This window comes from Antechinus flavipes, chromosome 2 (genome assembly GCF_016432865.1).
Source record: "Antechinus flavipes isolate AdamAnt ecotype Samford, QLD, Australia chromosome 2, AdamAnt_v2, whole genome shotgun sequence".
NCBI classification, from domain to species: domain Eukaryota; kingdom Metazoa; phylum Chordata; class Mammalia; order Dasyuromorphia; family Dasyuridae; genus Antechinus; species Antechinus flavipes.
Genome location: NC_067399.1, coordinates 279971325 through 279988398, shown reverse-complemented (window position 1 = coordinate 279988398; position 17074 = coordinate 279971325). Strand labels below are relative to the sequence as shown.

General features: G+C 36.5%; 1 protein-coding gene across 4 annotated transcripts in view; it reads left to right on the top strand.

Moving 5' to 3' along the window:
* Positions 1-17074, top strand: part of NPAS3 (neuronal PAS domain protein 3) — a 1088750-nt gene that overhangs the window by 909692 nt on the left and 161984 nt on the right. For all 4 annotated transcript variants that reach the window (XM_051977274.1, XM_051977273.1, XM_051977276.1 and 1 more), the window contains one exon: positions 1949-2123. In XM_051977274.1, coding sequence (XP_051833234.1) covers positions 1949-2123 — 175 coding nt within the window. The remainder of the gene's footprint in view (positions 1-1948; positions 2124-17074) is intronic.

Sequence of the window (17074 nt, the reverse complement as noted above, 5' to 3'; positions counted from 1 at the left end):
AGATGAGAGCTACTTTCTCATATTCGCTAATCCCCAAACAAAATAACCATCAAGAAATATTAAAATACACATTTTATTAGTTTCATTTAATTTCTTAATTGCTCAAATTCAGTTTACCAATTTATTGCTGTGTGAAACGCTTAGAGGCAATGCGTACATTAAAGGGATTATTTACATGTAATCCCTCCCTCCCAGAGGAGAGGAACTGATCACTTATGAATCCTGATTTAGACTCTGTAACAATACCAGATGAATGAAATAGTTATTGTAAAATGATATAGTCAGTAGACAAATAATATCATAGCAGAGTGTCATTTAATAGTCAAGAGAATGTATCTTGTTTTTGGCAAGAAACATGTAAGCTTCTTTCAAGAAGAATTGGTAACCAAACTGAAATTGGTTCCTCATTTCTTTGGCCGTCCTGCTTTTAATTGACAGATGTTGGAGATATGTTGCTTGTTAAGATTTTAATCAAACAGTGTCTGGAAGTAGATGTGATGATCTTACGAGGACTGGGAGTTCTATGTAACACGGTGGTTTCCAGTGATATGCTTCTGGATATCCTTGTAACAGCTTGCCTGATTTCAAAGAGCCAAATTGAAATTTGGAGGGATATCAAAGGAAAGAGAAAGAAAGGAAAGAAAGGTCACAAGATTAGGGAACATCGAATTGTCCCAGTGGTAGAGATAAACTTAATCCAACCCATTCATTTTCTAGATGAGGAAATCAAGGTTCAGAGAGGGTGAATTATTTCTCCAGAATCACACAGGTAATAAGTGTCAGAACTGAGATATGACCCAACATCCCCTTCATTCTATACTGGATTTTTCCAGTATATCTGATTATTTCATGGGAGATCCAACCAAGTAACTTGTGAAAAGTTGTAAAGGGCAGCAAGTTTCCATGGCCTGTGTTAGCTGATCTACTAACCATTAAACTACTCAGGACAGGAAAAATCCATTAGTGATCTAGGAAACAGCTTTTTCTTGTCCTGCTTTGATGCCTCTTGCTTCTTTGTAGTACCTGTAACCCCAGTGCATTTCCTTTGGCAGCATCATTGTTGTACTTGAAAGAAAATGAGTGATACAAGATGGAGGGTGAGGATAGAAGTCTACTGAATTAGCCCAATCCTAGAAACAGCAAATACCCCCTTATACAAGCCATCATCCAAACTGGGGCCACCTCTGATATTGATGAATCATGCAGGATTTCAGCTGGAATCTGACTGCTCTGGCATTCTTACATTCATTGCTCTGCGTTGGTAGGCAGCTTAACCACATACAAAATAGAACATAAAAACTATCCTCGAGGAGATTTGTAAAAAATCTATTTTATTAGATTGAAGTCAGAACAAGCTGATACCAGCAGGAAAAAAAAAAAAAAAAACAACTCCCTGGCTTAGACCCAAGCTGACCTTTTTCATGTGGAAAATTCTCCATGTGATTACAGAGCTAATGAGTAATATTTAATGAAAACATTATGTCTTCTCATATATTCCTAAACAGCACTTTTTATGCATTTAAATTTACATAGAAATAAGCCCTTTGTACTGCCTACATGTATAAAAATGCATCCAAGAAAGCTGAAATAAACCAGGACCATATTTACATGAATCCAGATATTTATTGCCACTAATCTAGTTTTAAAAGCCAAGGTTTTAGTAGGATTCACCCCCCCCATTTTAAATAGGATTAAATATTTGCCACCTAACTATAGAAACACCCTGATTTTCTTTGGGGTTCATTGATGCTTCGGTAACCCACACCCTAGGCCTAATCAAGACTGAGTCTATGCTGACTGCTAATATAGCCTGTGTTTCTTGGACTGAGCCAGATTTGCATTTCTATTCAGTGCCTAACTTAATAGTGTCCTGGAGTTGGAAATGAAAAAGCAAGTAACCCTTCTCTTTTCCTTCTTTCCTTTCCCACCATTTCTTTTGTCTCCCTAGGTGGAACTGACAGGCAGCAGTGTGTTTGACTATGTCCACCCAGGAGACCATGTGGAAATGGCAGAGCAGCTGGGCATGAAGCTTCCGCCCGGACGAGGTCTCCTCTCACAGGGGACAGCAGAGGATGGAGCCAGCTCAGCGTCTTCATCTTCTCAGTCTGAGACCCCTGAGCCAGGTGGGAATTGCAATCACAATGAGTGGGTTGGCGGGCAGGACCTTTACCAAATGATTGAGCTCAAGTTGCTGGTGTGAAGAGACTATAAATAGGTCTAATGGTATTTAACAATGCTGTGCAAGGCTTTCAGTTCCATGCAGTAATTAAATCAGGAAGAGATTTGAAAATAAAGAGACATTTTAATAAGTATAATAGCAAGGATCTAATTTTGGTTGAACAATACATACAAAAGGCATTAGTTTCTTTAGTTTTTTCTTTCAGATGACTAAAAAAGGTTCTGATTTAGAATACCCTCTTCTTGGATTGTTACAGTGGCTAAATGCAATGTACTTATTTATTATTCAGCAAAATCTATGAATAGGTTTGTATCGAATGAAAAATACTGGGCACATGCAGAATTCTTGGTTCTTTTTTTTTTTTTTTTTTTTAAGCATCAGAAGGTACTTGAAAGATGTGAACAGATAAATTAAGGCTAAAAAGAAAACAGTAATGGCTACATTTTAAACTGCCTTTCCACCCTCAGTATTTAATTAGATCAATTGTATAGAGGAATGAACAGAGGTGACATTCCTCATTGGGATTCCTTCCAGGCCTCTTATAGACTTTGCATTCAGAATGTTCCCATTTTCATTGTGTTGTACTGATGATAATTTAAGTATTAGGGGAAAATCCATTTATAAATTAAACAAAATGACTTGATATCCATCAGTCCCCTAGTTCATCAAGCTGTTCAAACACGGGGAAGATTGGCTGGTCGGCCTGGGTCTTCCGAGAGCTCTGGTAATTAGATCTGCGAAGGATTTATTCTTTGCTGATTGGGGCTTTAAATTAATTGAAGTTCCACATTTGTGGTTTTGTCCTTTTTGTACTTTTTTAGAGGAGATATTTCATATTCTTGTGTGGTGGAGTGCTTGGCCAAGCAGCAGTGGTTTAAATGTTAATTTTTCTCATGAGAAGTTTAAGATTTTTAATGAATCAAGGCCTGATTTGAAGTGCAAAGTTTTATTTGCTTACTTGGGAAATTATTTTTGTACTCTTTAAAGATGTTTGTACTGTACTTGATCTGTTGTTTTAAAACAGATTCATAAGGCAAAAAAATATTTTATTAGGAGAGAAAAATGGAGAAACAAATCTCGGGTTAATATTGGAGCCCTTGAGCTGATAAAGAAAGAAAATAATTCTTTCTGGGTCCTTTCAGGAAGATGCTAACTGCATCTAGCCTTTACATAGTAGATTTTCTTACAAAATAAGAAAGAAGGAAAAAGAAGACTATTGCCTTTGGGAAATGTTGAACCAGTCCCTATTCCCTAATAATAGAAAGGGACAGAAGTAGACTCTAGCCTCTACAGATGTTGTTATTCTAGACTGGCCACAGCTTAGTGGTGTGGAAGGTTTATAATTTATAAACCCCCCAGACACAGATCTAAAGAAAGCAATTGTTTGCCGGTCCTTTTCCTTCAATATCCTTGCTTCTGGAAGCAAGCTTTGTCACAAGGTAGGTTCAAAAAATCATCACATATTTCAGCTGAAATGTTGTTGGTCCTAAATTATTATGAATATCAAAATAGGTCTAGATTTTGGTTGAAATCCACATCTTCTATGAACTATTCATATAGACAGAGACTCACATCAAATTCTTAGGGTGTTCATCTTTCTCCCATCCATTATCACCTTCCACAGATAGCCCTAGAATTTGGCAACTCCTCTCTTTTGAAGTTGAATGCTGATCTTTTTCACACAGAAGACTCACTACTGCCTGAAAAAAGGCAGCCATTTTGCCCAAGCTTCTTTCCCCTACTCTCCTCAAAAGCTTTCCTTGCTGCTCAGAAGTAAAAAGCCTGAGTGTCATTACCAAATAAAAGCTTTCCACTATTGACACAGCAGTCCCAGTAAGAAGAGTTTCTCCCCTCTTTGCTTGTGATTCAGGAATCATTTGGGTGAATGTTATACTTTCTTTGTGTTGAAAATCCTTGGTTTGGGCCATTTCAGACCTTCAGTGCTTAATAACATTGAGATTGACTGCTCAAGTACTGAAAAGCTGCTGAAGGTGCTACCTTTAACCAAATATCTTCACTAATGCAGATGATCCCTCTAAGGGAATTAGTTAAAAAGTTAGTGTCAGGCACTACATCCCAAAGCTGCTTATGTTTCTTAAAAGCTGAAGGAATTTTAACTAGATTTTCTGAATCTTAATAACGTGGAAGAGTGTTTATGTTCATAGCGACATAATCTTTTAAACTATGTTAAGACATAGATTTTTTTTTTTTAAATAGCAGTGTAATTTGGGGAAAAAGGTCTACAAATATATGAGTATTATGAAAATGAAGAGGCTAGTAGGTGTGGAATTTTTCAGAAGCCTTGTGATGTGTTCAGTGTAGCATTACTAAATGACTGAAACCTAAATAACATTTGGCATTATAATAAAAGGAAATAAAGGACTAAACTAACCTAAGAGGCAATGATACTGGGCTATAATAAGAATTCTATTGCTTTGAGCAGCCAGTCCTTTGATTGTCTTGTCTTAAATCAGTCTGAAAATAATGAAAGGAAATAATAAAAGGGAAAATCTTGACTATACAGCCAACATAAACATATACTTTGTATATGTGCATGTGTCTTTCTTAATAGTTGAATAAATATGGTATTTCTTTTAATATTCAGCCCTAAGATCCTAAAGAAACTCTCAGGGCATGTGAAAAAAAAATTGGATTCCTTGGGTTAAAAAAATTTATCAAATTAAAGATTACCCCCTTTAAAGGTTGATTTGACCATTTTGGAGAATGCTTTCCTTAACCTGCAGGCTCCCATGATATTGGTGAGCTCAAAATCTCTGGACCATACAACCTGAATGCTTAATTTACTCTCCATAGATCTTCTAATATCTTTTCATTCCTTTTAATGGTTCCACAGTCTTGGGATTATGATTGCCATACTCTTCTTTTAATAAATTCAGCATAGCTACTGTTAAGTGCTCAATAAATGGAAAACCAGCTATTTCCAAGTAATGCTAGAGAAATTTAAAAAGGCTTTCCAGTTTTCTAACCACAGGGCCCTATTTCTAAGGTCAGGCCATAGAAAGACTATGGTCAATTGTTCTTATTTATTTTTTTTTTAAAGAAAAAGTTTCCTTTTCTGTTGTGAAAGCTGTTTTTAGCTTCCTGGTAATAAGCTCCAAACGGTAGGTCTACCATCAGGAATAACATATCCCAGCCTTGCTTTAGAGTGAATTGAGCCAGGATGAGGGTCCTTGCAGCTTATTGAATGGGTGAGAGCTCATAGAGGGAGAAATCAATACTACACCAGGATTTAGACAACTTAGCAAAATGTATGAGACAGTACTTTGGGTGAAGAATAACTACAACAGCAAATTTAACCCATTGATTCTCTGAGATACTGGCTATAAGGCTTCCTTTAAAAGTTTTAACTGTAAACTAGACTGCTATGGGGTGAAAAAGAACAGGTTGAGATAGTCATTTGCTATGTGATTTTTATATCTGCATGCCATTAAATGTTACCTAAATTACCAAGCTCAACAGACATCTTCATTAATAAAATGGAATCATTGAGCAGATACTTATGCCTATGAGATTAAGGAAATCTGATCAGATCCTGCTTTGACTAGAAAGAACAGAAGCAGCTCATTTTTGCAGACCTTCATGTTCATCTCTCTATGGAGTTCATTAGAAGGTTCCCCAATAGATGATGGGATAACAGGTACAAATGGCAGACTAGGAAACAATAAGGAATTTCAGCATTCATCTGAAGATTGGTTCAGTGCTTTGTTCAAAAAGCCACACGGATGGGAGATACCTGTACTTTGACAGTTGAATTATTTACTGCCCAGTGTAGTTTTTTGAAATAGCTCCAGTTTCCTATCAATGAGCTGAATTTAGAAGTCAGGCAAGGAAAACCATCTTACTAACCCAGCATCCAACCTTGGTCCCAAGACAGTGTGACTGTATCTACAGCACTTTCTGCTGTACTGCAAATGTCAAACAGAAGGTATAATGGATTTAATATTAGTGCTGGCCAAGGTGTTGAGGGAGCTGTTAATAATGTCACTCCAGTTATTGATCTGAAGCCTTTAAAAATCAAAGAAAAGTGAGAGATCCTCTACTGGGGAAAAGGCACAACAGTGACTGGTTTTTATTGCCAATATATTTCTACATATAGAGTACTGACTTTCTGAAATTATGTGATCACCATTAATCTCTGTGAGATTTTTGGAATCATTATGTGGTAAGATAATATCCAGGTGGGGGGAACCCACAAGGAAAGGGAAGATTTAGACTCATGCTAATGCTAGGAGGCCTGGCCTGCTTCCTTAACATGATAAAGAGAGCTTTGGGAAAGAATAGCTCCATGCTCCCAACATCAGTGTAGGTATTCAAATGCTAAGGAAGGGTATTTGCTCTGAAGTTATTCCTGGTGACTGTGATGGGCTGGCAGGATTTCGGAGTTCTCCAGTAAATTCCCTACCTGAAACATTCTGCCTCAATCACATAGTCACTTGGTTTGAACCAGATTCTTCTTCTACTTTACTTCAACTCTGAGTACCACACATCATGTAGTGACTGCTTTAAAATCGGAATGGATTTTGTGCTTACAATTAGTGCACCTTTTCAGGAGCCTGTCTAATCCTTCAATCTGCATGGCAGTTTGTATGCTATGAAATCCCCGCTTTCCATAGTCCCGAACTAATAAATGAAATTAAAATGTATAATTTATGTTGAATGTTTATCAAACTGTAAACACACATTTAATTCCCTTCCATATTCATACAACATAAGCAAAGATAAATCCATCAGATAACTTACCACGGTTATCTCTGATGGATTGAATGTGAAATTTTTCTCTACTATAACTAACACAAAAAGCCAGGAGGGTCCATGTCATCCTAAGCTAGTCTTATTTTTGTTAATAACATCTGCATGTATAAATGCTGAACATACCATACAGAAAACAGTTTCATTGTTACCGATGAAAGTTATAAGGTAATTTTAAGGTGGAACATTTTGGCAATATTCTCATTAAAGAAAAAAAAAAAGTCCTGAGGGCAGTATATGTACCTTAATTATTGTTCATCTTTAGAAATAAAATATGTTTCTAATACATTTCTCCCTATTTCATTACAAAATCTATTTGATGTTGCTCTGAGAAAATGATGAATAAATTCAAAAAAGCAAATTAGAATTAGTATAGGCTTTCTGTTCTAAAGTGAATTCATTTGACTCTAAAGGTGAACATGAGCAATGCCTGTTTTCCCTTACAAAGTAACATCCTTTGAATAATAGTCATAACCCTTTTATGTTAGCAAAAATGGTCAATTCATTTTCTACAGCACCCCCAGCAGTTACAAGATATCTTCCAGAAGGAGAGCTAGGTAGCCATAGCTTCTTTGCTGTTTTATGTAAATATATAACTACTAATCAATTAAGCAATCAATAAACATTTATTAAGCTACTACTGTGTTCCAGGCATTGTGCTAGCCCCGGAAATACAAAAAGAGGCAAAAAACAGTCCCTGCCCTTAGAGAGATTATAGCCTAATGGTACATATCAATCAGCTATATATCATCTGCATTTTAGCTATCTCTCCTGGAAGCTACATATAAGCTTATTACTGGGGATAAGATTATATTCAAAATACTTTTGTACCTCTAGCGATTCTTTCTGGAGAAATCACTCCAAAGCCAATCCTCTCCTCTGCATAAATAGGCTACTTTTCAGATCTAGCTACTATATCCAATAACTGATGTGATCTATGATATGGGGTTTATTACCAGATGATGGTAAGTACCAAAAGTTGGGGTTTGGGCATTTGAAAAATTCACAACAGCCATTTTCTTTGGCAAAAATAGGTTTATTTAGGGGAATAGGTTATAACAAAGTGAAGGGATACAATAGACATTGGGAATGGTAAATATGAAAGAGTTGGGAGAGCATATGAAAAAAAAGTTCCTGAGTGGAACTCACAATTACCCAGCAGAAGGAGTTAAATCCTGAAAGGGACTTAGCACCTTAAAAGAACTAGTTTGCTACAAGGACAAGTGGGGTTGAGAAACATAGTGGAGTTAGGGGAGATACCATGTGGCATGGGGGAAAGGGAAGGGAAAAGACACCACAAGGCAGGGTACCATAGCAGGCTGATCCGGTAGCAGCCATGGGATGGTCCACAAGGAGGTTAAATAGGGAAAATTTAGCTTCAGGATCTTGACATAACTTGAATTTCTGACTGGAGATCGAAATTGATCTCCATTATCAAAACCTTCTTCCTGCTTGCCTACATGATTAATTTTTATCAATTCCTCTGCTTACCACACCTGACATTGAAGACCTCATCATAACTGCAAGCCCAAGCCTCCCACCCCAGATCTTCAGATCTTGCTCTTTCTACCATTTCAAAATGGAAAGAACTTGCCAGTGAAATCACTCTAGTTGTAGAAAAACAATCTCTCTTTTTTTCCCAAGAATCAGACTCAGTAGTATTTGTCTGTCTTTACCTTCCCAATTCTCCTTCTCATAATCAGTACCCCGATTTTGCAATTCAAAAAGTGTAATTATTATGCAAAGAATATGGTGATATCATGAAAGTGTAGCAAATAATCCACAGAATAATTGAAGGAGAGACCTCTCATCAAAATAAACAAGATGTTAAATTATAAGGGCCAATTTTTCTAAGCCTACAATAATAATAATAGAAAATCAATATTATTTTTAAACCCATTATTTTGAGACAGTTATTTCCTAGCTCTCTGAATCATAATTCTTCTGTTTCCTTACCTGTGGTGATGAGGGGGAATTTTTTTTTAATGTTTCTGTAAAATAAAGCTCAAGCTAAGTTGCTAACAGACTGCCTATTTTTTCTCTGCATTTCAACAAAACATGTCCAAGTTGGATGCTTGATAATTACAATTTATAGGTTCAATTTATAAAGCTCTTACCTTCTTGAACAAAGCACACAAGTCATTTGTTCTTAATACATACCACTACACAGAAATCTCTCTCCTGTCAAAATTATACCATTCTGGATTCTTCATCTGCACTAAACAGTGGACTTAGGAAGGATAAGTTACCTGGCATTGACTAAGCCTTGCAGGGTGCATAGATCAGAAGAGGCAAAATTGGTCGAAAACCATTTCCACCCCTAGTGAGCAATTTACTCACGATTGCTTTGGGGAAAATGCTGGAAATATTGCTTCTATGCAAAGTTTGCAACGTTCGGTTGTCAGTGTTTTGCCAAGCAGATCTTCTGTGAGCCTTGTTCTTTTGAAACAAAGCTGTTCCTGGGGCTGCTGAGATAATAGTTGGCATTAATAGAGCACTTCATGTATCCAGAGCACAGCAACTGGTAATTACAGGAGTTAATTCATACTATCTACCTCTGAGGGAGGTCAGTAACATTATCCCTGTTTTACAGCCCCGCAGAATGAATCACACACTATGCAAGTGGTTGCTCAAGGCCACCTAAGTCAGTTGCTAAGCCAAGATTAGAATGGAGACTCTAATAGTTCAGGGCTGAGCTGGAGGAGAGTCCAAAGGCTGAAGAGCAGGAGAGTCAGATGGGACCTTGAGAGAAAAGTAACCAGCAAGTCCTCAAGTGCAGAGAAGAGAAGCTTCTTTTGCAATAAAAAATCACTTATGCACACAGGTTTGGGAATTTGGTTGTTTGTTTTTTAAGCAAACCCATGATTTCATTGTATGTGAGAACTCCCAGATGAAAAAACTCAATCTACTAATGCTGGTTAGCATCTCCAGTGTGAGCTATGTTTGTACATAGTTGTTAACATTCTGTCTTTCCCATTAGATTAGGACAGATTATTTTCTGCCTTTCTTTATACACCCAGCACTTGGCAAAATGCCTGAATTAAAACAGTTATTTAATAACTACTTATTAAAGAAGTCAGGGTTTTAGATTTGCCTAAATGAAGCACTGAAACTTTAAGTGATTTGCTCAGGCTAATATAGCCATTATGCTACAAGCAGGATTTGAACCCAAGCCTTACTCTGAAGCACATTATTTTCCTGATGTTGCTCTGCGAAAATGATGAGAATTTTTTTTAAAAAACAAAAATAATATTAGTATAGGCTTTCTGTTCTAAAGTGGATTCACTTGTCCCTAAAAGTAAATATGAGTAATGCCTATTTTCCTTTCTAGAGTAACATCCCATGTGTAATAGACATAACTCTTTTTTATGCTGATGTTTTTTTAAAAATGAGAACACTGTCAAAATGGACCATCTTGATATTACTTTGGGATCTTCATTTTCTTCACTTGTAGATAACAACACATCCATGCTTTACTACATTGTGACTTTTCTCCATGTCTCCCCAAAGATATTTTATAGAGAATAAATTCAACATGTTGGAGACCATCCTCAAGTGAATTTTCTATTTCATGGGGATTCACCACACACATAGTCACCACATGACTTTGAATCTCTTGAAACTCCTTCAGAAAAAATCTAGTGAATTAGATAGGGCCAATGTTGCTATTAAACATCTTCTGCTTAGTTAACACCTCTAGTGTTAGAATATGATACACTCTATGAAAAAGGAGGAAATAACTATAATTCTCCAGGGAACAATTATATTCTCTCTTACCCAAAACCTAACTTGAGAAACTTCTACCACCCTTCATTTATCCTTCATCAATTTCATTGATCTGGATCTGTGATCCAATATTGAGAGGAAATAGCACTAAATATGGGTTCAGTTCAATGTAATGGTATGTGTCTGTAATCCCTGCTAGGTGGGAGGCTGAGAATTAGTAGATCACTTGATCGCAGGAGTTCAGATCTACAATTGAATAAGCCATCAAGGGTCTTCACTAAGTCTAGCCAAGTCAATGAGAACCTGGGAGTAAATCCTAGGTCAATCACTATTAAAATAAGGTCAATTAGTGGCTGCTGCTTTTCTTGCCTAAGTAAAATGGAAAGAACAATAACAGAAATCCACTTCCCCAAAAACAACAACAATTAAAAAAAAAAAAAAAACACCTTGCTTCAGATATTTACTAGTTTGATGACTTTTGACAAGTCACTTAACTTTGCCATGTTTCAATAAGTATCTGGGACAGCATTTGGACTCGGGTCTTCTGGACTCTTCAGTTTAGCTCTCTATCACTGTACTCCCTAGCTAATTAGAGGCAGGTGGAACTTCCTAAATTCTCTTGCAGCTTTAAATCTACTATGTTATAATTAAACATGTCCTACTATCGCCTTTCTTCTCCACATAGCATTTCCTTTATCCCATTCTCTGTGCAACAGCACCTCAACATTTACAGAATGGGCAAAATTCACCCCAAAACCAGGATTTCCACTTTTGATCACAAGTATGGACAGACCCAACCAAAATACCATCTTTTTGTTGTTGTTGTTTTACACATTGTGCACTGGGAAATTCCAGGAAGTCTTGCAGTCTCCTGTCTGTTTTCCCAGGGATTCAATCCCCAAAACTGATAAAGGATAAATGAAGGATAGCAGAAGCTTCTCAAGTAGGTTTTGGGCATCAGGTCTTGGGGAATGAAAAATAATGGAGAGCCATAGTTATTCCCTCTTTCTTCCCAGAGAGATAATGTCCCAATCCTAGAGAAGTTGACTAGAGCAGAGCAAGCTGGTGGAGCAGATAAGGTAAACTGTGGTGCTTCTGTTTTCCTTGGGTCTCATTTTCCAAAAGATGGAATAATTCATTCTTTACCTTGCAGGCAGGTAGGTGATAGAGTGGATAAAGCACCTGTCCTAGAGTCAGGAAAAATTATTGGTTTTGTTGTTGTTCATTCTTCATTCTCAGAGATCACTAATGACATCATGAGGATGATGTTTTGACTTGTGTGTGAATTAGATTTAAGTCATCACCTTTACTCTCTTCTCCAGAGTTATCCTAATCCAGTGGCAAGACAAAAATCAAAACAATTAGAAATTAAGTTTAAATCTGGCCTCAGACATTTACTAGCTTTAGCACCATAGGCAAGTTACTTAACTGCTATTTACCTCTATTACCTCATCTGTAAAATGGAAATATTAATAGAGTTTACTTCCCAAGATTGTTGTGAGGAACAAATGAAATAATATTTGTAAAGCATTTTGCGCAGAGCCTGGAGCATTAGATGTGCTATGTAAATGATTGGTCCCTTCTCTTAAATGAGAGTAATGATATTTGAGCTTCTTATAAAGTTCTTACAAGGAAAATATTTTGTCCACTCTAAAGCATTACAGATGTGAAATATTCTCACTTAATTTACTAAAATAATTAGTGCAGATTCTGGAAGAGTAAAAAGTTGGGAGATGTTTACATCTTCTTCAGGTGATGTATTTTTAGCATGTGTAACTTGAAATATACTGCGTTTTGCCCAATTCAACAAATTTAATCCTGTACTTTTAAGTGTCCATTGGAAGCAAAACACTGTACTAGACACTGAATTAAATAGAAGATATATAAGATGTAAGTGCTTTCCTTCTGAGAGCTTACAATTTAGCATCTGTACCTGTAAATAAATATGTATGGGTAGGGAATTGGAGGGAGACAAGATTTACATAACAATAGTTACAATAAAAATTGAACATATGTTAATGAAATTACAAAGTGCTATATAAGATCTAAGGAAGGAGAGATCAAGGAAGGCCTCATGAAGGAAGTGACAAGTGGATTAGACTTAGAATGATGGGTGAGATTTCACCACATGCTGATTGGAAAAGGAGAACATTTGAACCTTGGGGAACAGAATGAGAAGAAGCAGAGAAATGAGCCAGCGAAGAAATGTTTGTGGAAGGTGATTCAGTTTGTTTAGCTGGATTGGATGTGGAATACATGAAGGGGAATGGCATAAGATAAGGACAAAGAGGAAGTTTAACAACCTATTTCAGAAAGTCTTCAGTATCAGACTAGAGAGATTTTCATTTTCAATAATGGAATTGTATGAATCAGATCTGTGAATTAGAAAGATTAATTTACAATGGCATGCAAAATAGATTGCAATGGAGAGAGACTGAAGGGAGACTAGTTAAGTGCAATCACGGTAGAACAGACAGAATGTGATGAAGTTTTAGACTAATTATAAGACTATAACATTTATATAGTGATCACTACTGTGCTGATCACTTTACATTTATTATTTCATTTGATCTCTACAACAACCCTTGGAGGTCAGTATTATCTTTAATTTATAGATGAGGGAACTGAGGCAAAAGGTTAAAAAAACTAAAAATAGCTAGTTAGTATCTGAAGCTAAATTTGAACTCACACCTTCCTGACTCCAAACCACTGTACCTAGCAATGTAAAGAGAAAGCAAGACAGCTGTGGCATATTAAAGAAGTAATAAAGAAGTAAATAAATAAATAAATAAAATAAAGCCAGCTCAGCAGTTCATGTGGTTTAGTGGAAAGACCACTAGAGTTAGAGATAGAAAACCTGCATTTAAATTACTGATCTGATTCTTGTGAATTGGGCCACTATGGGCAAATAATTCATCTGTCTAAGTCTGTTTCTTCATCTGGAAAACAGAAAATGATACTGGCACTGAGATAACATATGAATGGATAAAAGGCAGTCTTATAGGGTTCAAGCCTTACTCAGTCAAATACTACTTGTGTGACTATGGACAAGGCACTTTATTTCTCCATATTCCAAGCTCTAAGATGGTAAAGTTCAAGTATATTGCTAATCTATAGCTGGGAATTTCCTACACTGATGAAATCACTGGTTTAACTGGTTTAAACCTTTCCACAAAGAAAAAATATATGACCTATTTTATAGGATTGTTGTGCAGAAAACACTCTGTAAACTTTAAATCCCTAAGTAATCTTGGCAGTGTTGTTATCACTATTAGTGATAGAAGAAGAGAAGAGTCAAAGATTTCCTTAGATCTTCAGCCTGGGTGAGATCCAGTGATCAGTTTACCATTTATGGAAATAGATCAAAGAGAGGAAGAGATTTTGAAGAAAACAATTTGCATTGGAATGTGTTGATCATCCAGGTGAATATTTCTATTGAACACTTGAGAATGCTCAAGCATGAGGCAAAGGTTGAAGATATTGATATAGGAGTGGAGGTGAAAGTTGAAAACATGGGAAGGGTTGATACCAAGGGAGATGATGTGTAGAAAAAGGAGAGGAGAGAAGAAGAGATGGGAAAGGAGAAAAGAGGATGAGAGGAGATGAGAGAAGAAAAGAGGGGATGGGAGGAGAAGAAAAGAGGGGAGAGATTAAAAGAAGAGAAGAGAAGAAAAGGAATGAGAGGAGAGAAGATGAGAGGAGAGTGGAAAAGCAAAGAGAGGATGAGAGAGAGAGGAGAGAAGAGAAGAAAGGAGAGAGGAGGGGAAGGGAGGGAAGGAGAGGAGAGGAGAGGAGAGGAGAGGAGAGGATAAGAGAAAGATTAAAGGACAGAATTATGTAAAGTGATTATATAAAAGAGTCAGGGAAAAGAGGAGTTAGTGAAAGAAGATAGAAATAGAATGGTTGTCAGGAAAAGAACTAGGAGAGTTCAGTGTTATGAGAGCCAAAGGAATAACATCAACAACAACCATAATTAATAAAAGTTAAGAACTCCTATCACTACTGATACTTATGTATTATTTTAAAACATGCAAAATGCATTATTTTATCAAATTCTTGGAACAAAAATGTATCAAATTTGCAAATGAGCAAATACTCAAGGGACTATTAATTCAATTTAAAGATTAGTAACTGAAAATCAAAGATCTTAATTTATTTGCCCAGAGTCACGGAGCTAGTGTTAGGAATAGGATCTTAACTTGAGGTTCTCCTGATTCCAGGGTGAATGGCGATCAGTGCCAGATGTTGCATAAGAGCAAAGGATTCTGGGAATGAAAAAAGTCCATTGGACTTGCCAAGTACAAGAGAAGGAATCTTTGGAATTATCTATTCCAAATCCTAATGAAATCAAAATTTCCATTCACAACATTCCTGACAAGGCTTCACTTATATAGTATGTCTCTCCTTTCCTCTCAAGAGGAATCTATTCTAATTTAAAACAACTCTAAATATTATCTTTTTTTTATACTTTTCTGTGAACATATTTCACATCCCCCACATCCAAGGAAAGTTCCTTGAAGACAGGGATTGTTACATTTTTGTCTTTATATCATCAGCATCTAGTGTATTGTCTTGAATATAATAAAGAAATCTAGTAAATCACATAAACCACAGAACTTTGGAGTTGGAAAGAGCCTTAGAGGGCATCAAATCCAACTCATATCTACAAAGGAATCCTTATTACAACATAACTGAGCTTCTGCTTAAGTAAATGAGAGTCATCTACTACTTTCCAATGCAAATGCTTGAATGGAATGACAGTGGTTTGGGGTTTTTTCCCCCTCTATCAATTTCAATCTATCAATAATCAATCTATTAATTAAAAAAACTTCTGCTACTTGGGGACAAGCCAAATAAATCAAATCTATTTTTCATAAGGGAATTTCTGATTATTTTGTACAGCTATCATATAACACATAGGTCTTCCCATATCCATCCTCAATTCCTTTGGCTGATCGCCACAAGTTATGGTATCTATTCCCTTCATAATGCTGGATACCTACCTCCGGATCCATTCTAGATTGCACAATTTCTTCAAAAAACTGGTACCTAGAATTAGACAAAATATTCCAAAGGTGGTCTCTCCAAGGAAGAATATAGCGGGACGATGCCCATGCTTGGTCTCTATGCTATATTTTCATTAGTGAAGCCCATGACTTCATTTGCTTTTTTTTGGCTTTCATCACCCATTATTGACTTCTTGTTGAATTTGAAATCTACTATAAAATGTGTATATATAGTATATGTGAGTCTGTGTGTGTATGGTGGTGTTCAGTTGTTTCATTCGTGTCTGACTCTTCATGACTCCATTGGGAATTTGGCAAGGATATTAGAGGGATTTGGCATTTCTTTTTCCAGTTCATTTTACAGAAGAAGAAACGGAGACAAAAAACTGGATGAAGTGATTTGTCCTGGGTCACACAGCTAATGGTATGCCAGATTTTAATTCAGGTAGATGAGTCTTCTTAACTTTAGACCCAGCATTTTATCAACTTTACTATACATACATATTATGTGTGTATACATATAAATATATATATGTATATATTTAAACACACAAATACATATGTATATATTCACGGAAGCTAGGTGGCAACATAGTGCACAGAGTGCTGGACCTAGAGTCCTGAAGCCTCATGTTCAGGAGTTCAAATCTGGCCTCAGACATTTAATAACTGTGTGATCCTGGGCAAGTCATTTAACCTTGTTTGTCTCAATTTCCTCATCTGTAAAATGAGCTGGAAAAATAAATGGCAAACCAGTAGGTATCTTTGCCAAGATGACTTACAAAGAGTTAGACATGAGTGAAATGACCAAAAATATGTATACACATACATATACACACATATATATATATACATTTGGTAATGTGAAATATTTTCTAGCCATATTTCTCCTATTCTGTACTTGGTCAGTTCTTAAAGTGATACATCCATATAAAAGTCTCAGTCTCAGGCATGTTTCCATGCCTGTTGCTTCTCCTAGACTCTAGACCCCAAGGGATATCAATCAGTTAGCTCTTCTTCCTTTTAGACTAGCTGGAAAATTCCCCTGGTCCTGTTTTAGGATAGAACCATTGCTGCCATCCAAGACTTTGTATTTTCTGCCTGACTTTCTGATGATACATCACATGGTGAATAACATGTTGTGTAAAAGAACAAATACTTGTTAAGATAATAATGATTCATTTCACTGAAGTGCTACCATTTCCTCTAGCCATCATATAGAAACAGCCGTGGGTACTGACTGTTCCTGGAAGAGGCAGTAATACATACGGCAGGATGCTGGATTTAAAGTTGAAGAAACTGGATTCAAATTCTGGTTTAATCACTTAACTGAGGGACTCAGAGCAAAACAACTCCCCTCTCTGGCCTCCAGATCCCTCATCTGCAAATCAAG